Raw genomic sequence first — 27,879 nt, 5'->3', positions numbered from 1 at the left:
TCCCACTCTCTATCCACTTTCTCGCATCCAGTGAAAAGCGCTTGTTTATGACAGCGCAAAAACTGTTTATGACAGGGTTTCGGGTAGCGACCTAGGGCGAAACCGGTGTTTCGTTGGACGCTGTTGTATCAGGAAGTGTCAAACATCCAATGACAAGCGGATTCTTGTTTCCACTGCGCTGATCCACCGATAAATGGTTTATCCAGCAGAAAAGTGAGTAAGGTTCACTTTTGCAGATTTTGAACATTCAAAATAGACTATTATTCACCAGAAATTACTCACGGACTATGAAGTGAGAACTTTATTGGTAGGTGAGGGTAAGCATATAGCTGCCTAGAAGTTAGTAGCCTACTCTCCCCTTCTCCAGGACAAATTGAGCGCACAAGGTGCCTCTGTTCTCGAACTCACTCTCTCCCGGACCTGACAGTTTGAAGAACTCGGTCAGAGTAAAATGGACTGGCTGTACCCACGATTTCACAAGGAGTCCCTAGCTCAAATTCTCTGTCGTTTGGGATTGTTCGTGATCTGTATGGTAAGTTAATTATTTTGTTGAATAAAATGATGTGTATCCAGCAGGTGGCAAATTATTTTCGCGTTGGATGGAGTTTTGTAGTAATAAGTAACACATTAGCTATATAAAATCAGTTAAATTATATGGGGCAACCCTCACCAAATAGGCCTAGTCACATATTTATTTAATTAGCCTACGTGAAATGCGTCTGTTTAATTATAAAACATTTTGGCGGATGTTTTGGACGGGGAGGGAGGGGGCACTTTAATATTGATTGAAATGCCAATCATTCCATCTCATACCATGCCGCTTGCAATGAAGCAGGGACAGGAGCTGCAGAGAGAGAGCGGATTATAAATTGGCCGCTATCTGTTCCAACTAACCATTCAGCTGTGGCAGTGCAATGATAAGAGGATAGAGGACAGAGAGAGTCACCAAGCTGTATCCCGGACACAGCATTCCAGCATTCTGAGAGGACAGTTATATGGATAATACCTAGCTTTGTTCGCTACCAATGAATGACCGTCAGGGTCAGGACCGTGTCCTAACTCCTTTCACCACTTGTCCTGATGTGACCTCAACTCAGAGATGTGACATGTGAAATATGTCCCTATAAACACTGATGCAGGGTTAGGTTTTGTTCAGCTCACTAATGGTTAAGATTAGGAGTTGCGGTATCTAATACTAGATCTGTGACTAAGGGCAACATGGTTCTCCCTTTGGGAAAAAAGGTATTCTGAGTAAATAAATGTTCAATAAAAAATATGTAAAAGTATTATGTTTGTTATGTCATCATCATTACTACCACCTCAAGGTGCACTGTAAAACATTTCCTGTCATTTTTCAAGGAAATTACAAGCAGTACAGTAGCCAGAAGGTTGCTGTAAATGTACAGTAAATTACTGTACAGTAAATTACCATAGATTTACAGGACTTTTACTGTAACACAAATTTACAGCATAGTACTGGAACACCTGACTACAGTAACATGCTGTATTTCTAGAATTTACAGTACATCACTGGAAGCAGAGTGGTTAGTAAACTTTTGCAGATTTACAGTGCAGGTAGCTCATGCCAACGACAGGCAGTGTATTCTGTTACATGTATTTGAAATAGGTATTTCAATACTTCCAATACGTATTTTGTCATTTGTATGTCACTGGCCTAAAATACATGTTTGTCATTTAGCAGACACTCTTGTCCAGGGCAACTTCCAGTCAGTGCATTCATCTAAGGGTGCTAAAGAAAACGCATGTCAAACAAATCTGTATCCGTTACAGGGAATGTTGTTTTAGTTAAGGATACATTGGTCTTCAATATCCTGTATTTGTAATAACATACCTTTTGGATGTATCTTTGCCCATCGCTGGCTAGTGCAAAGTACGTTATTGTAATATTCACATGAACTTGCCACCAGCTTCCTGTAGGTAACTGTAAAATGCAGAGCAATGACTGACATAGTACAAAACTGTGAAATGAGCCTACTATAATGTAAGAAAATAAATGCTACTGTAATCATGTTGGTATTTTACTGTAATCACATGGGATGAGTGCAAGCAGGTTGGCTGCTAGGTATTTGTATATTACAGCATATTTACGAATATTTGGTGTTTAATAACTTTAAGTTAATAACTAAACAAAGGCTTCCAAACTGGCAGTGATTACAAGGCAAAACAAATCAAAGGGACACTGCTTAACCCTCCTGCAGTGTTTCTGGTCGAATTGGACTGATTTACAAGTTTTCTCTCTGAAAAATGTAGTTCATTTAATCTGATTGTCATAAGGTTCCATGACTTTGTCCACACAGGGCATCTGAACACACAAAATACATTTGGCTGATTTTCATAAGATTTTGGGTGTTTTATTTAACTTTTGTACACCTGAGGTGTACAAAAATGACCGGTCATTAGAAATGAACGGGTGAGACTACAATTAGTGTCTAAAATTTAGTTCAGGCACATGCCCATTCATCAGATGGGCACACTTCGTCTCCCAAACCCCCACATGCATGTGTGTTTGAGCGCACACACACACACCCCACTCCCCTTCTTGGCTTCCATGGCAACCCAAACAGGAACCTTTCCCCAATATAATCTTTCCCCTACGGGAACCACACCTGTTGGCATTCTCACAAACAATTGCAACATTGTTTCAATAATATATATAACTTTTCTCGCAACTCTCATATATACAGTTTTTTTGAGGCCTTGCTCACAATTCATTCTGTGGCAGCACATGACCAAACGATATACTGAATGTGAGGTTCTTGATCATATATTTGATCATGACACTGGTAAGGAGGAGAGAGTCCTTGTTAAACTTTGACACAAAGTAGTCTGTGATAAATAGCACAATAAATTTCATCGGAATATTTGTTCAAGTCAAAATAATCCATACATTATGCTTTTTTTAAACTCAAAAACAAGTTGTATGAGCTCAGGTCAATGAGGCCTACAGGCCATAAACTGCAAATTAGAAACTTGTAATGTTCACAAGAACGTAAGTTGATAAAAAGATCTAACACAACATTAGGTGATAATATATGTATTATTATGGATTTATAATCTGCTATAAGGGGGCGGTCATTTTGGACCGGGAACACAGAATTAATGAACATGAAACGAACACTACAGGAGGGTTCATATTCAACCATTATAGGTTTAAGACCCACTGTCACTGTGATCTTTACCCAATATACTGTACTTTAAATCAGTTCAATTGGTACAGAATTCTCACTAACGGGTGCAACAAACATAGCCACTTAAAATATGTTAATGAGCCAGCTATTCTTTCTTCTCCCACAACATTTTTCCACAATGCTCCATCCTTTACGAAACACTGCAGTAAAATTATAGCAAAACAGGAATACAGTACTTTATTGTTAAATTGTATTGTAATACAATTACAGCAATTGCTAACAGTGAATATGTAATTGTATATTACAGTATACCAATTAATATTTACTGTTATACACCGCTTGCACTTGTAGAGGCCTTAACAAAAGTTTCTAAACTGGCACTGACTACAGGGCGAAATAGATCATTCTCGCTAATGGGTGCAACAAATATACCCCCTTTCAAGGCAATCCTCAAAATATGATAATGAGCCTGAGATTATTTCGCCCCACAACATTTTCCCACAATGCACCATAATTCACAGTATGCTGCTGTAATTCTAAATCAGTGTAGCGGAACAGCACGGTACTGTAATTTAGAATTACAGTACCTCACAGTGAAATTTTGCTGTAAATTTACAGGAATTTGTTACTGTGTGGGTGACATCTTGCGATTGTATTAATGTGAATTGTATTGTTGTTCTCCCTTCCATCCTCAACTCCAGGGAATGGTGTTGACCATGTCCATGTATCCCATGCTGAGGGCCCTGTGTGTCCAGCTCCATTCTGCCTTCACGGGGAGCTACGTACCTGGACACCACTCGGTCCTCCTCATCAACTGCCCCAATGAACAGGCAGCCAAGGACATAGGCAGGTAGGCTACCGAACAGCCAGCCTGGTCTCAGAGACGAGACATAATATAGTAAATGTAAAAGGAGGGTACTCAAATTAGTATGATATGTTACGTTTGGTATGGTTACGTAAGACAGATGGTTACTTAAAATCTTTAACCTCTCTCTGAAACTTAACCCTAACCCCTAGCCTAGCTAACGTTAGCAAGCTAGCTAACATTAGCACCCACATAGCAATCGTAACATATCCTACGTTTTGCATATTCTTTACATATTGTACATTTTCAAATTCGTAACATATAATACAAATTGTAATTTGTAGCGCATCTTACGAAATGGGTGATGGACATCCACATATTAATACATACCATACCAATCGTAACACATCATACTAAACTGAGTTTCTCGGATTTAGATACAGAATTATACAAAATGCTCTGAGACCAGGTTGGGACAACATACCATTACCACAACAGAATACTACACTCCAGTGTTGTCATACTCAAGACCAGTCTCGGTATAGAGCCCAGAGTTTTTCCTGGTGAGGACACTTGGCCAGGAAAAACTCCTGGCCCTATTAATATCACCCATGTGATATATCTAACCACTAACTAGAATATATGCTGGGTAATTAGTATTTCCACAATGCGTCAGTTCTCTCCTATTTGTAGATTACTTATTAAAAAAAACAATTAATAACAATAATAATACATACTTATTTGGAGCATTCCGGAATACTGAGTGATGTTACGTTCACTTCAGACCTAAGCTCTTATTATTGCTTTCTCTTTCTGCATTTATAGGAAATAAGTGAGTAAGCTGTGAAAGCCATAAGCCAGTGGAGTACTACTGTGAGTGCAGCTTCCTCTCTCCCTGCGTCTGTGGTGCATGTAGATGAGCTATTCTCTGTTTACCGTGTGCCTGCCTGGAGAGAACACTGAGTAGCTTTCAAACAAGCCACAATCTTCTGCCAAAATGTAAATGGCCATCCTCCCTCCTGTCTTCACAGGTTAGAGCAGTCAAATCAAGTTAAACAAAAACTATTTTTTTTTGTCATATGCTTCGTCAAACAACTGGTGTAGACTAACAGCGAAAAGCCTATTTATACAAGCCCTTCTAACAATGCAGAGAGAAAAAAATGATAACACAAGGAATAAATATACAATAAGTAACAATAACTTGGCTATATACATGGGGTAACAGCCGAGTCGATTTACAAGGGTATGAGGTAATTGAGGTAGATATGTACATATACAGTGCCTTGTAAAAGTATTCATCCCCCTTGGCAATTTTCCTATTTTGTTGCATTACAACCTGTAATTTAAACAGATTTTTTATTTGGATTTCATGTAATGGACATACACAAAATAGTCCAAATTGGTGAAGTGAAAAAAATGACTTGCTTCAGAAAATCTTTTTAAATAAAAAAATTAAAAATTAAAAGTGGTGCATGCATATGTCTTCACCCCCTTTGCTATGAAGCCCCTAAATATGATCTGGTTCAGCCAATTACCTTCAGAAGTCACATAATTAGTTTAAAAAAGTCCACCTGTGTGCAATCTAAGTGTCACATGATCTGTCACATGATCTCAGTACATATACACCTGTCCTGAAAGGCCCCAGTGCCTGCAACACCTCTAAACAAGGGGCACCACCAAGCAAGTGGCACCATGAAGGCCAGGGAGCTCTCCAAACAGGTCAGGGACAAAGTTGTGGAGAAGTACAGATCAGGGTTGGGTTATAAAAAAATATCAGAAACTTTGAACATCCCACGGAGCACCATTAAATCCATTATTAAAAACCTGAAAGAATATGGCACCACAACAAACCTGCTAAGAAAGGGCCGCCCACCAAAACTCACAGACCAGGCGAGGAGTGCATCAATCAGAGAGGTAACAAAGAGCAAAGATAACCCTGAAGGAGCTGCAAAGCTCCACAGCGGAGATTGGAGTATCTGTCCATAGGACCACTTTAAGCCGTACATTCTACAGAGCTGGGCTTTACGGAAGTGTGGCCAGACAAAAATAAGCAAACATGTTTGGTGTTCGCCAAAAGGCATGTGGGAGACTCCCCAAGCATATGTAAGAAAGTACTCTGGTCAGATGAGACTCAAATTTAGTTTTTTGGCCATCAAGGAAAACACTATGTCTGGCGCAAACCCAACACCCTTCATCACCCTGAGAACACCATCCCAGGGACTGGGAAACTGGACAGAATTTAAGGAATGATGGATGGCACTAAATACAGGGATATCCTTGAGGGAAACCTGTTTCAGTCTTCCAGAGATTTGAGACTGGGACGGAGGTTCACCTTCCAGACAATGACCCTAAGCATACTGCTAAAGCAACACTCGAGTGGTTTACGTCTTGGAATGGCCTTGTCTTGGAATGGCCTAGTCAAAGCCTGGACCTCAATCCAATTCAGAATCGGTGGTATGACTTAAAGATTGCTGTACATCAGTGGAACCCATCCAACTTGAAGGAACCGGAGAAGTTTTGCCTTGAAGAATGGGCAAAAATCCCAGTGGCTAGATGTGCCAAGCTTATAGAGACATACCCCAAGAGACCTGCAGCTGTAATTGCTGCAAAAGGTGTCTCTACAAAGTATTGACTTTGGGGGGGGTCAAGATGCCCTCAATTGACTTTTTCAGCCAGTCAAGGTGCCCTCAATGGTGCAGCTGTAGAACTTTTTGAGAATCTGAGAGCCCATGCCGAATCTTTTTAGGATCCTGAGGGGGAAGAGGCGTTGTCGTTCCTTCTTCACGACTGTGTTGGTGTGTGTGGTCCATGATAATTCCTTAGTAAACGAGGAACTTGAATCTCTCGATCTGCTCCACTGCTGCCCTGTCGAAGTGAATGGAAGCATGCTCTGCCCTCCATTTCCTGTAGTCCACGATCAGCTACTTTGTCATACTGACATTGAGGGAGAGGTTGTTGTCCTGGCACCACACTGCCAGGTCACTGACCTCCTCCCTATAGGCTATCAAATCAAATTGTATTTGTCACATACACATGGTTAGCAGATTGGAGTGGGTCTAGGGTGTCAGGTAGGGTGGAGGTGATATGGTCCTTGACTAGTCTCTCAAAGCACTTCATGTCTCTCAAATCACTTCATGAAGACGGAAGTGAGTGCTACGGGGCGGTAGTCGTTTAGCTCAGTTACCTTAGCTTTCTTGGGAACAGGAACAATGGTGGCCCTCTTGAAGCATGTGGGAACAGCAGACTGGGATAGGGATTGATTGAATATGTCCGTAAACACACCAGCCAGCTGGTCTGCGCATGCTCTGAGGGCGCGGCTGGGGATGCCGTCTGGGCCTGCAGCCTTGCGAGGGTTAACACGTTTAAATGTTTTACTCACCTCGGCTGCAGTGAAGGAGAGGCCGCATGTTTTGGTTGCAGGCCGTGTCAGTGGCACTGTATTGTCCTCAAAGCGGGCAAAAAAGTTAGTCTACCTGGGAGCAAGACATCCTGGTCGTGACGGGGCTGGTTTTCTTTTTGTAATCCGTGATTGACTGTAGACCCTGCCACATACCTCTTGTGTCTGAGCCGTTGAATTGAGATTCTACTTTGTCTGTATACTGACGCTTAGCTTGTGGTTGTCTGACGCAATACGAAACATATCCCAGTCCACGTGATGGAAGCAGTCTTGGAGTATGGAATCAGATTGGTCGGACCAGCGTTGAACAGACCTCAGCGTGGGAGCTTCTTGTTTTAGTTTCTGTCTGTAGGCAGGGATCAACAAAATGTAGTCGTGGTCAGCTTTTCCGAAAGGAGGGCGGGGCAGGGCCTTATATGCATCGCGGAAGTTAGAATAGCAGTGATCCAAGGTTTTGCCAGCCCTGGTTGCGCAATCGATATGCTGATACAATTTAGCGAGTCTTGTTTTCAGATTAGCCTTGTTAAAATCGCCAGCTACAATGAATGCAGCCTCAGGATGTATGGATTCCAGTTTGCAAAGAGTCAAATAAAGTTAGTTCAGAGCCATCGATGTGTCTGCTTGGGGGGGAATATATACGGCTGTGATTCTAATCGAAGAGAATTCCCACATTTGATTGTGAGGAATTCTAAATTAGGAAGGGCTTGAGTTCCTGTATGCTTTTGTGACCACACCACGTCTCGTTAGCCATAAGGCATACGCCCCCGCCCCTCTTCTTACCAGAAAGATGTTTGTTTCTGTCGGCGCGATGCATGGAGAAACCAGCTGGCTGCACCGACTCCGATAGCGTCTCTCCAGTGAGCCATGTTTCCGTGAAGCAAAGAACTTTACAGTCTCTGATGTCCCTCTGGAATGCTACCCTTGCTCGGATTTCATCAACCTTGTTGTCAAGAGACTGGACATTGGCGAGAAGTATACTGGGGAGTGGTGCACGATGTGCCCGTCTCCGGAGTCTGACCAGAAGACCGCTACGTTTCCCTCTTTTACGAAGTCGCTCCATCCATTCCATTGTCCTGGGTGAAAGGCAGAACACAGGATCCGCTTCGCGAAAGTCATATTCTTGGTCGTACTGATGGTGAGTTGACGCTGCTCTTATATTCAGTAGTTCTTCTCGACTGTATGTAATGAAACCTAAGATGACCTGGGGTACTAATGTAAGAATTAACACGTAAAAAAAACAAAAAACTGCATAGTTTCCTAGGAACGCGAAGCGAGGCGGCCATCTCTGTCGGCTATCTCAATGTCGTCGGTGATCAGGCCAACCACTGTCGTGTCGTTTGCAAACTTAATGATGGTGTTGGAGTTGTGCATGGCCACGCAGTCATGGGTGAACAGGGAGTACAGGATGGGACTAAACACGCACCCCTGAGGGACCACAGTGTTGATGGTCAGTGTGACGAATGTGTTGTTGCTTACCCTTACCACCCATCAGGAAGTCCCGGATTCAGCTGCAGATGGAAGTGTTCAGTCCCAGGGTCCTGAGCTTAATGATGAGCTTGGAGGGCACTATGGAGTTGTCCAGGTGGGAGAGGGCAGTGTGGAGCAGACCTGGGATAACTATAGTTTTAAATATGCTTTGTGGAAAGTAACTATTTTTTGGGCAGAACAAATAGTTACATTGGAGGTGACAACTATTTAAATACAGATCTGAAAAAAATTAGATGTTTAACTATTTAAATACAGATCTCAGAAAGTGACTATTTTTCAGATTTGCTGCCTTCAACTAATATCAGGGCTGCAACTGGGGCTGCATGTTCCAGATAGAAATATAATGACTAGAGCACACACAATGTCCTATAATATTTCAATCTATCGGACAGCAGATAATATTTTATCTAAATCAAATCAAGCTTTATTTATAAATCACATTTCAGACATGGAATGCAATGCAATGTGCTTTACAGGGAAAAAAACAACAAATAAAAAACAATGAAAATAATGCTGAAATATTTACTACACAAAATACACTATATATACCACGGTAAGTGGACACCCCTTCAAATGAGTGGATTCAGCTATTTCAGCCACTCCCGTTGCTGTTAGTTGTTTAAAATTGAGCACAAAGCCATGCAATATCCATAGAGAAACATTGGCCGTAGAATGGCCTTACTGAAGAGCTAAGTGACTTTCAACGTGGCACCGTCATAGGATGCCACCTTTCCAACAATTTGTCAAATTTCTGCCCTTCTAGAGCTTCTCCGGTCAACTGTAAGTGCTGTTATTGTGAAGTGGAAACGTCTAGGAGCAACAACAACTCAGCCGCAAAGTGGTAGGCCACACAAGCTCACAGAATGGGACCGCAGGGTGCTGAAGTGTGTATAGCGCATAAAAATGGTCTGGCAGTCAGATGGACTAATCTGGGTTTGGCGGATGCAAAGAAAATGTTACCTGCACCAATGCATTGTGCCAAATGTATAGTTTGGTGGGGGAGGAATGATGGTCTGGGGCTGTTTTTCATGTTTCTGGCTAACCCCTTAATTCCAGTGAAGGGACACCTTAATTCTACAGCATACAGAAATTACATTCTATATGCTTCTGTGCTTCCAACATTGGCTCTACAGTTTGGGGAAGGCCCTTTCTTGTTTCATTGTGACAATGCCCCCGTGCACAAAGCGAGGTCCATACAGAAATAGTTTGTTGAGATTGGTGTTTAATAACTTGACCTGCCTGCACAGATCCCTAACCTCAACCCAATCGACACCTTTGGGATGAATTGGAACGCCGACTGCGAGCCAGGCCTCATCGCCCAACATCAGTGCCCGACTTCACTAATGCTCTTGTGCCTGAATGGAAGCAAGTCCCTGCAGCAATGTTCCAACATCTAGTGGAACGCCTTCTCAGAAGAGTGGAGGCTGTTATAGCAGCAAAGGGATGACCAACTCCATTTTAATGCCAATGATTTTGGAATTACATGTTCGAAGAGCAGGTGTCCAAGTACTTTTGGTCATGAGTGTACGTAATGTGCATTCAGAAAGTATTCAGAACCCTTCACTTGTTCCACATTGTGTTACGTTGCAGCCTTATTCTAAAATGGAATAAATTGTTATATTTCCTCATCAATCTACACACAATAACCCATAATGCCGTAGCAATTTTTTTTTTTTTGAAATGTTTGCAAAAATATCACATTTTCATAAGTATTCAGACCTTTTGCTCAGTACTTTGTTGAAGCATGACGCTAGAAGCTTGGCACACCTGTATTCTTCTCTGCAGATCCTCTCAAGCTCTGTCAGGTTGGATGGGGAGCATTGCTGCACAGCTATTTTCACGTCTCTCCAGAGATGTTCCATCTGTTTTAAGTCCGTGCTTAGGCTGGGCCACTCAACGACATTCAGAGACCTGTCCCGGAACCACTCCTGCATTGTCTTGGATGTGTGCTTAGGGTCGTTGTCCTGTTAGAAAGGTGAACCTTTGCCACAGTCTAAGGTCCTGAGCGCTCTGGAGCAGGCTCATCTTTCCATCGATCCTCCCATCTCCACAGACGAACTCTGGAGCTCTGTCAGATTGACCATCGGGTTCTTCGTCACCTCCCTGACCAAGGCCCTTCTCCCCCGATTGCTCTGTTTGCCGGGCGGCCAGCTCTAGGAAGAGTCTTAGTGGTTCCAAACTTCTTCCATTTAAGAATGACCTTCAATGCTGCAGACATTTTTCTCTACCCTTCCCCAGATCTGTTCCTCGACACAATCCTGTCTCAAAGATCTACAGACAATTCCTTCGACCTCATGGCTTGGTTTTTTCTCTGACATGCACTGTCAACTGTGGTACCTTATATAGACAGGTGTGTGCCTTTCTAAATCATGTCCAATATATTTAATTTACCACAAGTGGACTCCAACCAAGCTGGAGAAACAGACTTCTCACAAGTCCTCAACTGGCAGCTTCATTAAATAGTGCCCGCAAAACACCAGTCTCAAAGTCAACAGTGAAGAGGCGACTCCGGGATGCTCTAGGCAGAGTTGCAAAGAAAAAGTACATATCTCAGACTGGCCAATAAAAATAAAATATTAAGATGGGCAAAATAACACAGACACTGGACAGAGGAACTCTGCCTAGAAGGCCAGCATCCCAGTCGCCTCTTCACTGTTTGAGACTGGTGTTTTGCGGGTACTATTTAATGAAGCTGCCAGTTGAGGACTTGTGAGGCATCTGTTTCTCAAACTAGACACTCCAATATACCTGTCCTCTTGCTCAGTTGTGCACCGGGGCCTACCACTCCTTGTTCTATTCTGGTTAGAGCCCGTTTGCGCTGTTCTGTGAAGGGAGTAGTACACAGCGTTGTACAAGATCTTCAGTTTCTTGGCAATTTCTCGCATGGAATAGCTTTCATTTCTCATAACAAGAACAGACTGACGAGTTTCAGAAGAAAGTTCTTTGTTTCCAGACATTTTGAGCCTGCAATCGAACCCACAAATGCTGATGCTCCAGATACTCAACTAGTCTAAAGAAGGCCAGTTTTATTGCTTCTTTAATTAGCACAACAGTTTTCAGCTTCGCTAACATAATTGCAAAAGGGTTTTCTAATGATCAATTAGTCTTTAAAAATCATACATTTGGATTAGCTAACACATCGTGCCATTGGAACACAGGAGTGATGGTTGCTGATAATGGGCCTCTGTATGCCTATGTAGATATTCCATTTAAAAATCTTCCGTTTCCATCTACAATTGTAATTTACGACATCAACAATGTCTTCACTATACAGTGCCTTGCGAAAGTATTCGGCCCCCTTGAACTTTGCAACCTTTTGCCACATTTCAGGCTTCAAACATAAAGATATAAAACTGTATTTTTTTGTGAAGAATCAACAACAAGTGGGACACAATCATGAAGTGAAACAACATTTATTGGATGGGAGACTCTGTCCATAGGACAACAATCAGTCGTATAGTGCACAAATCTGGCCTTTATGGAAGAGTGGCAAGAAGAAAGCCATTTCTTAAAGATATCCATAAAAAGTGTTGTTTAAAGTTTGCCACAAGCCACCTGGGAGACACACCAAACATGTGGAAGAAGGTGCTCTGGTCAGATGAAACCAAAATTGAACTTTTTGGCAACAATGCAAAACGTTTTGTTTGGCGTAAAAGCAACACAGCTCATCACCCTGAACACACCATCCCCACTGTCAAACATGTTGGTGGCAGCATCATGGTTTGGGCCTGCTTTTCTTCAGCAGGGACAGGGAAGATGGTTAAAATTGATGGGAAGATGGATGGAGCCAAATACAGGACCATTCTGGAACCTGATGGAGTCTGCAAAAGACCTGAGACTGGGACGGAGATTTGTCTTCCAACAAGACAATGATCCAAAACATAAAGCAAAATCTACAATGGAATGGTTCAAAAATAAACATATCCAGGTGTTAGAATGGCCAAGTCAAAGTCCAGACCTGAATCCAATCGAGAATCTGTGGAAAGGACTGAAAACTGCTGTTCACAAATGCTCTCCATCCAACCTCACTGAGCTCGAGCTGTTTTGCAAGGAGGAATGGGAAAAAATTTCAGTCTCTCGATGTGCAAAACTGATAGAGACATCCCCCAAGCGACTTACAGCTGTAATCGCAGCAAAAGGTGGCGCTACAAAGTATTAAATTAAGGGGGCTGAATAATTTTGCACGCCCAATTTTTCAGTTTTTGATTTGTTAAAAAGTTTGAAATATCTAATAAATGTCGTTCCACTTCATGATTGTGTCCCACTTGTTGTTGATTCTTCACAAAAAAATACAGTTTCATGTCTTTATGTTTGGAGCCTGAAATGTGGCAAAAGGTCGCAAAGTTCAAGGGGGCCGAATACTTTCGCAAGGCACTGTATTTCTGGTCAATTTGATGTTATTTTAATGGACAAAAACAAGGACAATTCTAAGTGACCCCAAAGTTTTGACAGGAAGTGTACATGTAAATGAATCAATACATTCTAGTATGGTAACATGATTAAGTATATTTCAAGCTAGAATCCAACAGCTGGAAATAATCCTGGAACCCCTGCGGTTAGGGTGAATCCTGTCTCTGTTAAAAAGTGCTGGTTTCTTCCACAGCAAATCAAAGTTGTCACACAAAGTTGCAAAGTTTCTTCAGGTACTTGTTGATGAGTCAGCTGAAACGTACCGAACCCCTTCGGTATCACGGGAGGGGATCAGAGATGATTATTATATTCCCTGTGCTAGCGAGCATGTTTAAAACATTTTTGTAGTCCTCCCTCCGATCACCTAAAACGAAGGTCGTTAAACCTATGTGAGTGACGATGGTCTCAATGTTAGAGTAGTTGGCCAGAACCGTGGGCAGGAGGGAGTTGATGTCATGGACAGAGGCTCCTTGGTGACAGTGGACCTTGGTCGGTCCACAGATCATAGGCAGGCCAAAATCTCTCACCATCAAGCTGCCCACCATGATGTTGGTTGTGATGGAATCCGATGGGGAAGCAACCTGTTGAACTGTGGTTGCCATGGCCGTGAGGGAGGTGCCACTGGGCGGCCGCCGGCTGTTGGTAAACATCCAGGATCCGTGCTGACTCCCAGGGCTGGTAGGTCCGGCACCAAGGGGAGCAAACCAGTTTGATAACTGGATTGTATCTTCTTGGATAGATGAAGGGTGCCCAGACTGCCTCCCCAATCTCTTACGCCTTGTGAGTGTCCAGTCTCCCATGGGCCACGGAGTTGAGTTTAACTTCTGTCTGTTGGATTGGGACAGATGACGTCTGTTTCTATATGAATATTATTTTCATTTCCATTCTCCTGAACATACCCCAGGTGTAGATAATCAAGTATACCCAAGCAACCAACCAATTATATTGTGTACAGATAAGTATAAATAAGCTTTGACACTATGCTGCACAGCAAATTCTCCACTGTTGAAATAAAACAAATGAACACTGACATATAGACACCGGAACAGTGTTAAATTAATACACTGCTTAGTCTAAAGCCGTATTCAAATATTTCCCGCCTTGCCTTTCGGTTAAATTGTGGAGTTACCACCCATGACTGTATTTGTTATGGGTTCATCCATTTTCTGTCCGATGGATTTCACGGATCTCTCAAGTGAGATCCAAAGTGAATAAAATACAAAATACATATATATTTCCTAAGGCCTTATTTTGAGGACCTAGTTTTACCCTAATACAGGGACCTGAAACTCATGCACATTTTCTGCCCAGTTCTGGTGTGGAGTGCAATAGGGATTGCATCACCTGTGGATCTGTTAGTGAGGTATGCGAATTGGAATGGGTCACGGGTGTCTGGGATGATGGTGTTGATGTGGAGCCATGACCAGGCTTTCAAAGCATTTCATGGCTACAGACGTGAGTGCTATGAGGTAGTCATTTTAGAGTGGTTACTTTGGCATTCTTGGGATGTTGGGATGTCCATGGCTTCTGTTTGAGCTATGTAGGTACTGTCACTGTGGGGACGACATCGTCGATGCACTTATTAAGGAAGCCGGTGACTGATGTGGTCAATGCCTCAATGTTTTTGGATGAATCCCGGAACATATTGCAGACTGTGCTATGAAACAGTCCTGTAGCTTTGCATCCACTTCATAGGGCCACGTCCGTATTGAGCGCATCACTGGTACTTCTTGTTAGAGGGCGAGGGAGTAAAGGTGATCTAGAGTTTTATCTCCTCTAGTTGTGCAGGTGGCATGTTGGTAAAAAAAAAAAAATGAGGTGAGACAGATTTCAGTTTTGCAGTAGCATTGAGGAAATGTTCTCAATTGTTTTCAAAATTAGAAACAACATATCCTCAAAATAACCAGATCATATCCATAAGTGTTTTAATTGATGTCTCTCTCCTCCTTCCCACTCTTGTCCACAGAGCCCTTATGGAGAGGAGGATGGCAGCATGCATCAATATTCTGCCCAGGACTTCTACGATGTAAGTTCTGTCTGGCTAGCTGGCACGCATGCACTTCTTGAGTATGGGTACCCGTTGCTAAGGAAATCACTATTGTGGTTACTTGACTGAATGTAAATGACTCACATTACCACAAGAGAGTGAGAAAGTTTCAATCTAAAGTGTGTAAGCCTGTAAATGCATTGGCCATGAATAAGAAAGTGTGTTCTGTTCTCATAGAGGCTTGTCAATGTTTTACCAGCTACTCAACAAGGTGCTACTGGATTTACACCTTCAGGAAACAGAACAGCAGTGACCTGCTACTAAAATAGTTACTTATCTACAAGTTGAATGCACAATGTCATTGAGCCACCAAAAGAAGGTCAGATAAGGACAGAGTGCAATGACTGGCATTTTATTTTACCAGGCAAGTCAGTTAAGAACAAATTCATTTTTTCAATGATGGCCTAGGAACAGTGGTTTAACTGCCTTGTTCAGGGGCAGAGCGACAGATTTTTACCTTGTCAGCTCAGGGATTCGATCTTGCAACATTTCGGTCCAACACTCTAACCACTACCTGCTGGGTATCGCCATTAACTCTCCTTTAACTCAGTATTCAACTGATTGATACGTAACTATTTTAGTAGCAGGTCAGGCTGTTCTATTTCCTGAAAGTGTAACTTCAGTAACACCTCGTTGAGTAGCTGTTTAAACATTGACAAGCCTCTATGAGAACAGACCATACATTCTTATCCATGGCCTAAGATAAGAGAAAGCTAGATGGAGTAAGATACAGCAACAGCCACCAGGCCAGAATCAAGTGCCAAACCCTCAACTTAGCAGGCCATTGTGTGACTTGTGTCACTGTAGAGAAACTGTGGATATTGGCCAGCTGTCAGTCAAAGTGGCTGTGTCTGTTACTGAATGTCCTGCTTGACTTGAGACTAACTGTTTGTGCAACCATGAGTGAGAGTGTTTTATTCCAGTTTATCTAATGTGTTGTGTTATGAAATGACATTATCTATGACTATGGGCAAAGATGGTCTCTTGTGAAAGAGTCACGTGTGGCCTTGTGTCAATCAGTGGTTCTCAATTCTCTCCTCAGGGACCCCCAGCTATTCCAGATGTAATTCACTTCATTTAACGTGTCAATTAACACAATAATTTTAATAATATAATATGGCTGACCAGATGTTTCTTCAAAAGGATCCAAAAATAACCTTTCAGATTATCCATAAAGGTTCTATAAAGAACTATCGTGTCTTTACTATAATTTCCCAATATAACCTTTCAGATATTTTCATATCTGATCAATAATCTTCTGATTAATGATTTATTTATTTTCCCTCACCTTAGTCTCATTCTAAGCGTCGTAAATTGTTGGTTATCTGCACGAATCCTAGTCTTCACTATGAGTCATCCATACATCAATTGTCCTAAATCATGTATTTATTACTAACTAAGTAATTCATATAAATGCATAAACAAACAGTAAATATGGTTACATGAGATGATAGAATGTGCCCTAGTGGGCTGAACCGGCATGGAGGCTTGTTAGACAAAGGGGCAATGGGGGTGTCGACTAAGAAGTCCCTACAGAGTTAATTATAACAATTAAAATGCTAATCCCTTACACATGAACGCTCACTCATTCGGGAACAATTGCAATCAATATATATATTTACGCTCAGTGTGTCGTCTTGATCGCTGGTGAAAAGTCTTTCTTTTGTAGAATTGTCCGTCTCTCTCTCTCTGTGTTGTTTAGAGGGGATAGTTCGAAGTGACATTCATTGTAGAATGGATGTTTCGGCGGTTGTCGTTCTTCGCGTTCAATGATACCGAATTCCTAGCTGCAGACTAGTAATCAATATCAAAGACTTGTTCTTATTCTGTCGGTATCGATAGTATAAGAGTAACCACGTGGTATGGTTAAAAGATTCAGCAATGGTCTACAACCTTTGTCCTCCCCTAATGGAGAAAAACATGGTCTGCTGATAATTTCTCAAAGTTGGGTTTTATTCGGAATGGCAGAAAAGGGCTGTCCCAGGATGTCTGACCCTAACTGGGCTCAGGGGCGGTCCTCTAATTTAGTTCAAATCCAATTGGGAATTTTATTTTTCTTCATTAAACAGTCCACAATCATATTACACCATTATACAAACAGTATCATACTCACTCATTCATCTTATACAACAATTAGATGTAAACCTCATATATGAGGCTATTATATAAACAGCGTTATGGTAATGTGGCCACACCGTCTCTCTTGAGCTTCCCAAGTTGTGACAAACGCACCAGTTCGTAGCTGGATTCTTCACCGATCTTTTACACTTTCTCTGGAACATGAAATTTGTTCGTACCTCGAGTTCTGTGAGGTGGAAGGATTTCCTTTGTCCTCTGTGAAAGTTTACCCTCTAATACTGTGAGGCAGGGTCTTCTGAGGAATTTACGACCTCTGACCACAGCAGCCTAGTTGAAGGAGGAAAGGGGGGCGGCAGGGAGCGGGGGATGGGGTTGCTATACTCAGAGACCAACGTCATGACAGAACCATAAAAAGGGGTTCTAGATAGCCCCACAAAAGGTAACCATAATGGAACCCATTTTTGGTCCTTTTTAAAAAAAAAATGTTCTTGATAGCACTCTGTGGTTACAAGCAGGGCATAACATTTACTTTTTGTCCAGAAAGATGGCAGCCACTCAGATTTTTTTACAACCCAAAATATTTTTTATCCCGCTAATATTACACCAATAAAACACCCAAAATGTATGAGCATGCTTTGTAATGTTTCTAAAACAATAAATGTATTACTAGTAAGAAGTAATGTGCAATATTGTTTAATTTATTTACATTTTTGTGACGGAATTATTTTAACCAAAATATCACAGATGAGACAAAAATGTTAATCTGCCAGTGTAAGGGCGGAAGGATACCGTGGTTGCATGACTAGAGACATATTTGTGCCTGTGAGATTGAGTTTGACAAGTAGAAACATTGTCTTTTCTTCCCTAGCAGTTGAAACTCAAACTTAGGAAAAAAAATTTAGCTTGTGATGAAAAACCTTTAAATAGCCAAGAAACACAAGGACAAATTCTCACTTCAGTAGACTTTCACTTCAAGTAAATTAGACCAACTTTTATGTCTGTGCTCAGCTCTTCTAAAAATGAATCTTTTACTCAGCTCTTCATGTGTGCACAGCCAGCCCCCAGTAAGGCAGTGTTGCAGCGCGAGGTGGAATAGGCTAAATCGGATTCGTAGTTATTTGATTTTGTGCGATTATTTAACCAGCTATGAAACAAAACGTCAGAAATAATTTGAAAACAGCTCCTGCAGCATTTATTTTACTATTTATGATAATACTTGACTATTGTTATTAACAAATGTGAGTGAAATGCTCGCGCTGGGGAGCCCTGACCACCCGCTAATGTGGCTGGTGAAATTAACATCTGAAGGGCACTGCATGGTCATTCCGATCGCTGGATTTGCCGTGCAGCATTTACAGTGATATGATTGACCGGCTCAGATCAGTCTTATGTAGCAAAATTTGAAAGTTGATAAACTCACTTTTGAGAAAAGTGCCTTTGAATGTTTTGGTACCTCCTGGAGAGCTCTCCGTTGTCTACACCCATTCAGCATTGTTCACACTCTCTTAAGCCAGCCCCACCTATCTCTTTAAGGATTCACATGTGAGGTCATGTGCTAAACAGTGAGTAGTGTAGTAAAGAATAAGACTAAAAGTGGTATTAGCCTACAATAAGGAAAAATTCTAGGTAAACAGAAAGTGTCCAGATAAAAATATTTCAGAAATATTAGGTGACGCTAGCCCAGACACCGTTGTCTAAATTGATGGGTCATGTGAAAGAAATGCTATAACCTCCAGCCACATCCAGTGGTGGAATAAGTACTAAATTGTCATACTTGAGTAAATCTAATGATAGAAACCTTCAAAGTAAAATACTTGGTTTATTTTTAAAAGTATCAAAAGTATAAATAATTTCAAATTCCTTATATTAAACCAGACAGACCAATTTTTTATTTACAGATAGCCAGGGGCACACTCCAACATAATTTACAAATGAAGCATTTGTGTTTAGTGTGTCTGCCAGATCAAATGCAGTAGGGATGACCAGGGATGTTCCCTTGATAAGTAGTGAAGTAAAAGATTCCAAAAATATAAATAGCAAAGTAATGCAGAGATATTATAGTACTTTAAAGTATTTTCTGAGGCAACCTTCGTCAGCCTCAGAAAGCCTGGCCTCTCAACAATTTGAAATGGCATCATGTCCTTTGCCATGTAATACGAAAAGGACTGCAGTGAGGTCTTGAGCATTTTTTTGACGTGGGTGCATAAGCAGCCTGACTTTTTAAATGCTTGCTCGAGTGTCTGTGTCACAACTGTAGAGGAGGGACCGGTAGCATCACTGGGTTTGCCTGCTGCACACCCACTCTGTAAACAAGGGAAAAGCAAATGTATTATTATTACTAGTATTGTTACATTATGATTATTATTCACTTACACACAGTCTCTTCGGTGTTGCATTTGAGTATATGCAATGACCCAATGGACAATTTACATAAATACAAATGAGTCTTAAGACTGTGATGGTAATTGTAATGAGCCCAACAATTGACATAAACCTTGTATAGTCTTGTATAGTCTTGTATAGTGTTTCTCCTGTTGGAACACTTTTACAACCAAGTCGACGTCTGCTGGATTTTAAATTAACAAAATATGTTGGTGGGTGACTAAACTACCTAACGTGTTATCGTGTGCAATGGGCGAATAGAGTCTGCAGACACACGATGCAGACACACAAGGTATACAGCAGCAGAACAACGTGTAGTGTTTTTACAAGAGTAAATAACACTGAAAGCTTCAGTTTACATTATTGACAAGCTATTAGCAAGTTAGACAAACCTTAACATTTTTCCCCATTCCGAAGTCCCCACATCATGCATTGAGCTAAAAGTTCACTTACCTTGCATTCGCTATAAAGTAGTGGGTGGTGGTCACCAAGATGACTCAAAAGATTTTAAATGTTTCGCATCCATTTTTTGTTGTTGCATGTTCTGCAGACAGGGTGACCATCTTCAATTAAGTTTCCCTCAGCACTCTTATGAACCCCAAAATACGACCACACTTCAGATTTGGTCCTCTTGGAAGGCTGAAAAATCTCCCGAGCGCTGTCACTGCCTTCCGCCATGTTTTCACACAAAGCAACAACACTCACGTTGCATGCTGCGCCTGCTTCAGACTGTTGCTAACTTTGGTTGATGCTGGACAGTATTTACAGTGAGTTTTTCAAACCGTGGTAATCAAACATGATTTTAATTATAATTAATATTTGAAATGGTAATATTAATCGTCAGGAATTTTACCGTGGTTTATCGTGAACCCGTAACCGTTTCATCCATACGTTACACACACTTCATACACGTAAGTTAATGTTAGCTAGCAAGCCAGCCACCGCTAATGTTAAGCTAATTTAGAAATGTAATGTTAACGTTAGCTAGCTAGCTATTTTTTTTACTTGAATCCCAGTCCATAAAGTAACGTTACAAGCAATACAAACCGATTGTCATAGATAGCTAAAGATAACCCAATAGGTTCAATGTTAATCAGCAAGCAGCCATCGAACTGCAGCTGGCTGTCTAACAGCAAGCTTTAACTAGCAATACAAACCGATTGTCATAGCTAGCTAAAGTTAACCAAATAGGTTCAATGTTAGCTAACTAACATTAGGCTATAACTAGCCATGCAAAATGGCATTCTGAGAAAACATCACTAACGCTACCCACACTTCATACACATAAATTAATCTACAATGTCTTCTTCAATTAAATTGTTTGTACCTAAATCAGGGAAGGTTTTTACCTAAATTTCTCATCTGATTCATTTTCATAATCAAAGTCTCAGCATGCCACGACCTTCCTCCAGAAATTAATCCACAACTTTTTCCCACTGACCTTTGTCAATAGCGCCCAATAAATTCAGGGCAGCAAAGTTATTGAGAGCAGTAGCAACATATTTGCAGTTCTCCATGGCTAACGTTATATATTTAAAAAAAACTGCAGTAAAAAGCATTTTCTACGCATAACGACCAGCTAATTTTATAGACACAAGATGCTACATGGCAGACCAATCTGAAACGAATTTCTCTGAATGTCCAGCCGACTCATTATCTCAGCCACTCATGGCTAGGGTGAAGGTTCCTGACTTTCTTTGGCTAATCCCACAGGGCTTGTAATTTAACAACTTTATTCATATTTACAGATGACATAAATTTGTTATCGAGAAGGCAATTCTCCCAAAAAACGCATATTGATAAAAATAAAAACAATTACGTTCAAACGTCTCTCCTGTGAAGTCATGACTTGCGACATATGGCTAGTTTCCTGAATTGGGTCATATATGTCCACTGCTGAAGTCAGTGCATTCATACTTCTTGCGCTTCGCAAGCGCAGAGCTGTTGTGAAGGTAGTTGTCAAGGAAGTGAGTTTGTGTTTATGCAGGATCTCCTACCCCAACTACCGTCAACCAATCATGTCAATGCAGAGCAGCCCTATGGAGCCCATATGGAGCCCTCCGCATTGTTACAAAATATGAGAGGTGCATGGCGATGCGGTACAAAGCTCATTTTGGCCTTTGCGTGCCTATGGAGGCTCTGCATTTGCGTCACACCATCCATATATCACCTCCAACCACATTTTCGGATCAAGCATGAATTTGCTCTTACCTGCCAATGTCAAATTCTACCTGCATTTGACAGGTGGTGGATGTTAACTTCTAGGTCCTGGTTACAAGCCAAATAACCTCTATCTGGTACTATTTAGAACCATTATATTTGAGTGTGTATTTTTTTAATCTATTTTTTTAATTGAACCTTTATTTAATTAGACAAGTCAGTTAAGAACAAATTCTTCTTTACAATGACGGTCTACCCCGGCCAAACCCGGACTACACTGGGCCTATTGTGCGCCACCCTATGGGACTCCTAATCACGGCCGGATGTGATACACTACACAGAAGTATACTTTTCACTGTGTGTGTACAATTTCCTACTGCATGTCCCAAGGTTTTTTTTTTTTTTTGTCCCATAGGTATTACTGGAAAGGAGAGGTTCAAGATGCGACAGAAATTCTGATGGTAAGGTTATTTGGCAGAGCTTTTAAGTCTCTGGCCAGTCATTCAGAATTACGCTGTGAGTTGTGAAACCAACTTTCCAGAGTGATAACAGGGACTTTTCTGCATTGTAGTTTGTGAAGACGAGGACCTCGAAGATCCAGAGGGTCACAGACTTTGTCAAGTAAGTTACATTTGGTTCCTTTAGAAATCATCCCAAGCAGTTACATGTCAGGTAAAGCCAAAGCATTTCTGGGTCCAGGGCAACAGTACTTCAGGTCTCAGGAAGGCAGTAGGGATGCTAATTTGCCTAATATCTATGTTGTTCCTTCCCTCCACCCCAGATCTGTCCATCCCTATGAGACTCCAGAGGTGCTGAGTTTTCCAGTTGAGGACGGGAGCCTGCCATATATGAAATGGATGGACGAGGCCGTTCCTGACGACTGACGAATGAGGGAGCATAATATCCCCAATGGTCTGTGATCTTATTGGATGTGAATCTCCAATCGGTTGATTAACAGGAGAGTTAGGCCACAGGGATTGGCTAGGAACCAGGAAGCTTTGGATTAGATCGAGGGGTCCAAAGTTTAACTCATGCTTTTGAACTCTCAATCCACAGATGATAACGGATTAGCTCCCACCAGAGGGGCATACAGTGCCTTGCAAAAGTATTCATCCCCCTTGGCGTTTTTCCTATTTTGTTGCATTACAACCTGTAATTTAAACTGATTTTTATTTGGATTTCATGTAATGGACATACACAAAATAGTTAAAATTGGTGAAGTGAAAAAAAATGAAAAAACTTGTTTCAAAAAAGAAAAAAGAAAATAAAATGGAAAAGTGGTGCATGCATATTGTCACGTCCTGACCTTAGTTCCTTTTTTTAATGTCTCTATTTTAGGTTGGTCAGGGTGTGAGTTGGGTTGGGAATTCCATGTTTTGTTCTATGTTTGTATTTCTATGTGTTTGGCCTGGTATGGTTCCCAATCAGAGGCAGCTGTCAATAGTTTTCTCTGATTGAGAACCATACTTAGGCAGCCTGTTTTCACCCTTGAGTTGTGGGTAGTTGTTTTCTGTCTCTGTACCAGACAGGACTGTTTCGTTTGTTCCGTTTTGTTATTTTTGTTTTAGTGTTCAGTGTAATTAAAAGATAATGAACACGTACCACGCTGCACCTTGGTCCTCTCCTTCTTCCACCAACGACAACCGTTACACATATGTATTCACCCCCTTTGCTATGGAGCCCCTAAATAGGATCTGGTGCAGCCAATTACCTTCAGAATTCACATAATTAGTTAAATAAAGTCAACTTGTGTGCAATCTAAGTGTCATATGATCTCAGTATATGAACACCTGTTCTGAAAGACCCCAAAGCCTGCAACACCACTACGCAAGGGGCACCACCAAGCAAGTGGCACCATGAAGACCAAGGATCTCTCCAAACAGGTCAGGGACAAAGTTGTGGAGAAGTACAGATCAGGGTTGGGTTATAAAAAATATCCAGATCTTTGAACCTCCCACGGAGCACCATTAAATCCATTGTAAAGAAATGGAAAGAATATGACACCACAACAAACCTGCCAAGAGGGCCACCCCCCAAAACGCATGGACCAGGCAAAGAGGGCATTAATCAGAGAGACAACAAAGAGACCAAAGACGACGCTGAAGGACCTGCAAAGCTCCAGAGCAGAGATTGGAGTATCTGTCCATAGGACCACTTTAAGCCATACACTCCACAAAGCTGGGCTTTATGGAAGATTGACCAGAAAAAAACAAGCAAACATGTTTGGTGTTTGCCAAAAGGCATGTGGGAGACTCCCCAAGCATATGGAAGACGGTACTCTGGTTAGATTAGACTCAAATTTAGCTTTTTGGCCACCAGGAAAAAAATGTCTGGCGCAAAACCAACACCTCTCATCAACCCAAGAACACCATCCCCACAGTGAAGCATGGTGGCCATCTCATGCTGTGGGATGTTTTTCCTCGGCAGGGACTGGGAAACATGTCAGAATTGAAGTAATGATGGATGGTGCTAAATACAGTGAAATTCTTGAGGGAAATCTGTTTGTCTTCCAGAGATTTGAGACAGGGACAGAGGTTAAACTTCCAGCAGGACAATGAACCTAAGCATACTGACAAAGCAACACTCGAGTGGTTTAAGGGGAAACATTTTAAATGTCTTGGATTGGCCTAGTCAAAGCCCAGACCTCAATCCCAATTGAGAATCTGTGGTATGACTTAAAGATTGCGGTACACCAGCGGAACCCATCCAACTTGAAGGAGCTGGAGCAGTTTTGCCTTGAAGAATGGGCAAAAATCCCAGTGGCTAGATGTGCCAAGTTTATAGAGACATACCCCAAGAGACTTGCAGCTGTAATTGCTGCAAAAGGTGGCTCTACAAAGTATTGACTTTGGGGGGGTGAATAGTTATGCACGCTCAAGTTTTCAGTTTTTTACAAAAAAATATATATTTTGCACCTTCAAAGTGGTAGGCATGTTGTATAAATCAAGTGACACAAACCCCCAAAATAATCTATTTTAATTCCAGGTTGTAAGGCAACAAAATAGGAAAAATGTCAAGTGGGGTGAATACTTTTACAAGCCACTGTACTACAAAGCATGATCAATGAGTTAGCCAGCTAACATTGATGAACAACCAGAAATAACCTTATTTTTGTGTGATTAATTTAAGAAAGCTACATTTACACATGTTTTACGTTGTTGAGTCAACTAGATATGTCCATTTCAAGGTTATCTTAAAAAAAAAAAAAGAAGTTGTGTCAGAATATTTAGGCAAGTTAGCTTGCTAACTCATTGATCCTCCTTTGTACCCCTCTGGACATTGAGATTAAGTCAGACTCAGAGTTGTTAGACTCTTGTTGTTAGCGCTCTGTGTTGTACAGGTCTGTGTTTTGCCATGATAATGCTGTGTTTGATATGACCTCTAATGTTTGTTGTCAGTTTGTCAGACCTGAAAGAATGTGTAACTCCAAATCTGAAAAGAATTGCCTGGAAACAGCATTAGGCTTGAAACAGTAATGTTATGTGTTTATTCAAGGAATTATAGCTTACTACATAACATTACAAACTCAGCAAAAAACGAAACGTCCTCTCACTGTCAACTGCATTTATTTTCAGCAAAAATAACGTGTAAATATTTGTATGAACATGACAAGATTCAACAACTGAGACATAAACTGAACAAGCTCCACAGACATGTGACTAACAGAAATTGAATAATGTGTCCCTGAACAAAGGGGGGATCAAAATCAAAAGTAACAGTCAGTATCTGGAGTGGCCACCAGCTGCATTAAGTACTGCAGTGCATATCCTCCTCATGGACTGCACCAGATTTGCCAGTTCTTGCTGTGAGATGTTAACCCACTTTTCCACCAAGGAACCTGCAAGTTCCAAGACATTTCTGGCGGGAATGGCCCTAGCCCTCACCCTCCGATCCAACAGGTCCCAGACATGCTCAATGGGGTTGAGATCCGGGCTCTTCGCTGGCTTTGGCAGAACACTGACTTTCCTGTCTTGCAAGAAATCAAGAACAGAACGAGCAGTATGGCTGGTGGCATTGTCAGGCTGGAGGGTTATGTCAGGATGAGCCTGCAGGAAGGGTACATGAGGGAGGAGGATGTCTTCCCTGTAACTTACAGCGTAGAGATTGCCTGCGATGACAACAAGCTCAGTCCGATGATGTTGTGTCACACCGCCCCAGACCATGATGGACCCTCCACCTCTAAATCGATCCCGCTCCAGAGTACAGACCGCGGTGTAACGCTCATTCTTTCGACGATAAATGCGAATCCGACCATCACCCCTGGTGAGACAAAACCGCGACTCGTCAGTGAAGAGCACTTTTTGCCAGGCCTGTCTGGTCCAGCGACGGTGGGTTTGTGCCCATAGGCGAGGTTGTTGCCGGTGATGTCTGGTGAAGACCTGCCTTACAACAGGCCTACAAGCCCTCAGTCCAGCCTCTCTCAGCCTATTGCGGACAGTCTGAGCACTGATCAGGGATTGTGCGTTCCTGGTGTAACTCGGTCAGTTGTTGTTGCCATCCTGTACCTGTCCCACAGGTGTGATTTTTGGATGTACCAATCCTGTGCAGGTGTTCTTACACGTGGTCTACCACTGCGAGGATGATCACCTGTCCGTCCTGTCTCCGTGTAGCGCTGTCTTAGGCTTCTCACAGTATGGACATTTCAATTTATTGCCCTGCCCACATCTGCAGTCCTCAAGCCTCCTTAAAGCATGCCTAAGGCACGTTCATGCAGATGAGCAGGGACCCTGGGCATTTTCTTTTGGTGTTTTTCAGAGTCAGTAGAAGGCCTCTTTAGTGTCCTACGTTTTCATAACTGTGACCTTAATACACAAACCGCTTACAGACGGTAGGCAATTAACGACCATTCCACCGGTGCGTTTTCATTAATTGTATGATTTATGGTTCCTTGAACAAGCATGGGAAACAGTGTTTAAACCCTTTACAATGAAGTTATTTGGATTTTTAGGAATTATCTTTGAAAGACAGGGTCCTAAAAAAGGGATTTTTAATAAGTTATTTCTATTGAATTGTATTCCTAAAACATCAGACTAATGATTTAAATCACATTTGTTTTTCTTATCTGGTTTCCGTAAAGCTGGCACAGCACCCGTTTCTCGTTTGTGAAGTGAAAGTTGATAGTACTGCATTTTGAGTAGGGATTATTGAGCTGAGTTTGAAATTATTGCTCTAAGGATAGCGTTTTGTAATATATAATTGGTCAAAAATACTTTCCTTCTTCCTTGAGGTGATACGTGATGCTTTGTACCAGTTAGGGTTCTATTCAATCTGTATCACTGAATATACATTTTAAGGTAAATTCCAATTGAGCCGACATATATAGTGTTTCTGTGAATGCAGTCTTCGCTAACACTGGAACATTGCCTTTAAATTTCAATCATGCTGTAATGCTGAACTTCCGTGGTACGGATTGAATAGAGCCCTTACATGTTTGAATTTTAGAGTGGGGTGAAGGCACTTACACATATTTCCGGGTTTTGCCTTACATGGAAAGAGGAGATTTGGTGCATGTACTAGCACTCTGAATACTGTAGCGTGTTGTGTTCACCAATTTTTAGCCCGTGATCCCTGACTGTTAGATCCAGAGAGGAAGCTGTGTGTCCACATTAAACCTGTTCCCCTGGGTACATGGAGCACAGAGAAGAAAGGTCCACCTGTTCAGGGCCCAGATGGATCCGGGCCTGGTAAAAGCAGGGCCTGTTGTGTATACACATTAAAACAGCCACACGGTTAGGTCACTGTTTACATTGCATGCTGTAGATTACTGAGCTCTAGTTGATATACACATACACACACAGTTACATTCACACCTCGGCACCCTGCATCCTCTGAGGGTCATCTCTCTTGCTCACACATACACAGTGAACATAGTATACCTGAGGGACTAACTGAACAATGTTCTGTAATAAATGATAGACAAGATGTCAAACAGCTACAGTTTGAGTGGAGTGATTTATCATGG

General features: G+C 41.7%; 1 protein-coding gene across 2 annotated transcripts; it reads left to right on the top strand.

Annotated features, from left to right (window-relative positions):
- Positions 1 to 23,525, top strand: zgc:63972 (protein CutA homolog). Of its 2 annotated transcripts, XM_090227124.1 has the most exons (7): positions 1 to 213; positions 368 to 532; positions 3,851 to 3,999; positions 15,216 to 15,275; positions 22,333 to 22,378; positions 22,489 to 22,538; positions 22,699 to 23,525. In XM_090227124.1, the coding sequence occupies exons 2-7, from the start codon at positions 452 to 454 to the stop codon at positions 22,799 to 22,801; spliced, it is 489 nt and encodes a 162-aa protein (XP_090083250.1). In that variant the 5' UTR covers positions 1 to 213; positions 368 to 451; the 3' UTR covers positions 22,802 to 23,525. The 2 variants fall into 2 exon arrangements, with proteins under 2 accessions (XP_090083250.1, XP_090083251.1); XM_090227125.1 differs by lacking the exon at positions 368 to 532 and having other exon boundaries at positions 5 to 213.
- The last annotated feature ends 4,354 nt before the right edge of the window (positions 23,526 to 27,879 follow it).

The sequence above is a fragment of the Oncorhynchus mykiss genome, chromosome 29 (genome assembly GCF_057628025.1).
Source record: "Oncorhynchus mykiss isolate SJ-2025 chromosome 29, ASM5762802v1, whole genome shotgun sequence".
NCBI classification, from domain to species: domain Eukaryota; kingdom Metazoa; phylum Chordata; class Actinopteri; order Salmoniformes; family Salmonidae; genus Oncorhynchus; species Oncorhynchus mykiss.
Note: the sequence above shows the minus strand (reverse complement) of the source record. Positions and strands in the feature narration are given on the sequence as shown.

Coding starts and splice junctions, on each gene's coding strand:
- zgc:63972 (XM_090227124.1), top strand. CDS start 452: ATGGACTGGCTGTACCCACGATTTCACAAGGAGTCCCTAGCTCAAATT. Junction 533..3,850: donor GATTGTTCGTGATCTGTATG/GTAAGTTAATTA, acceptor CCTCAACTCCAG/GGAATGGTGTTGACCATGTC. Junction 4,000..15,215: donor GCAGCCAAGGACATAGGCAG/GTAGGCTACCGA, acceptor TCTTGTCCACAG/AGCCCTTATGGAGAGGAGGA.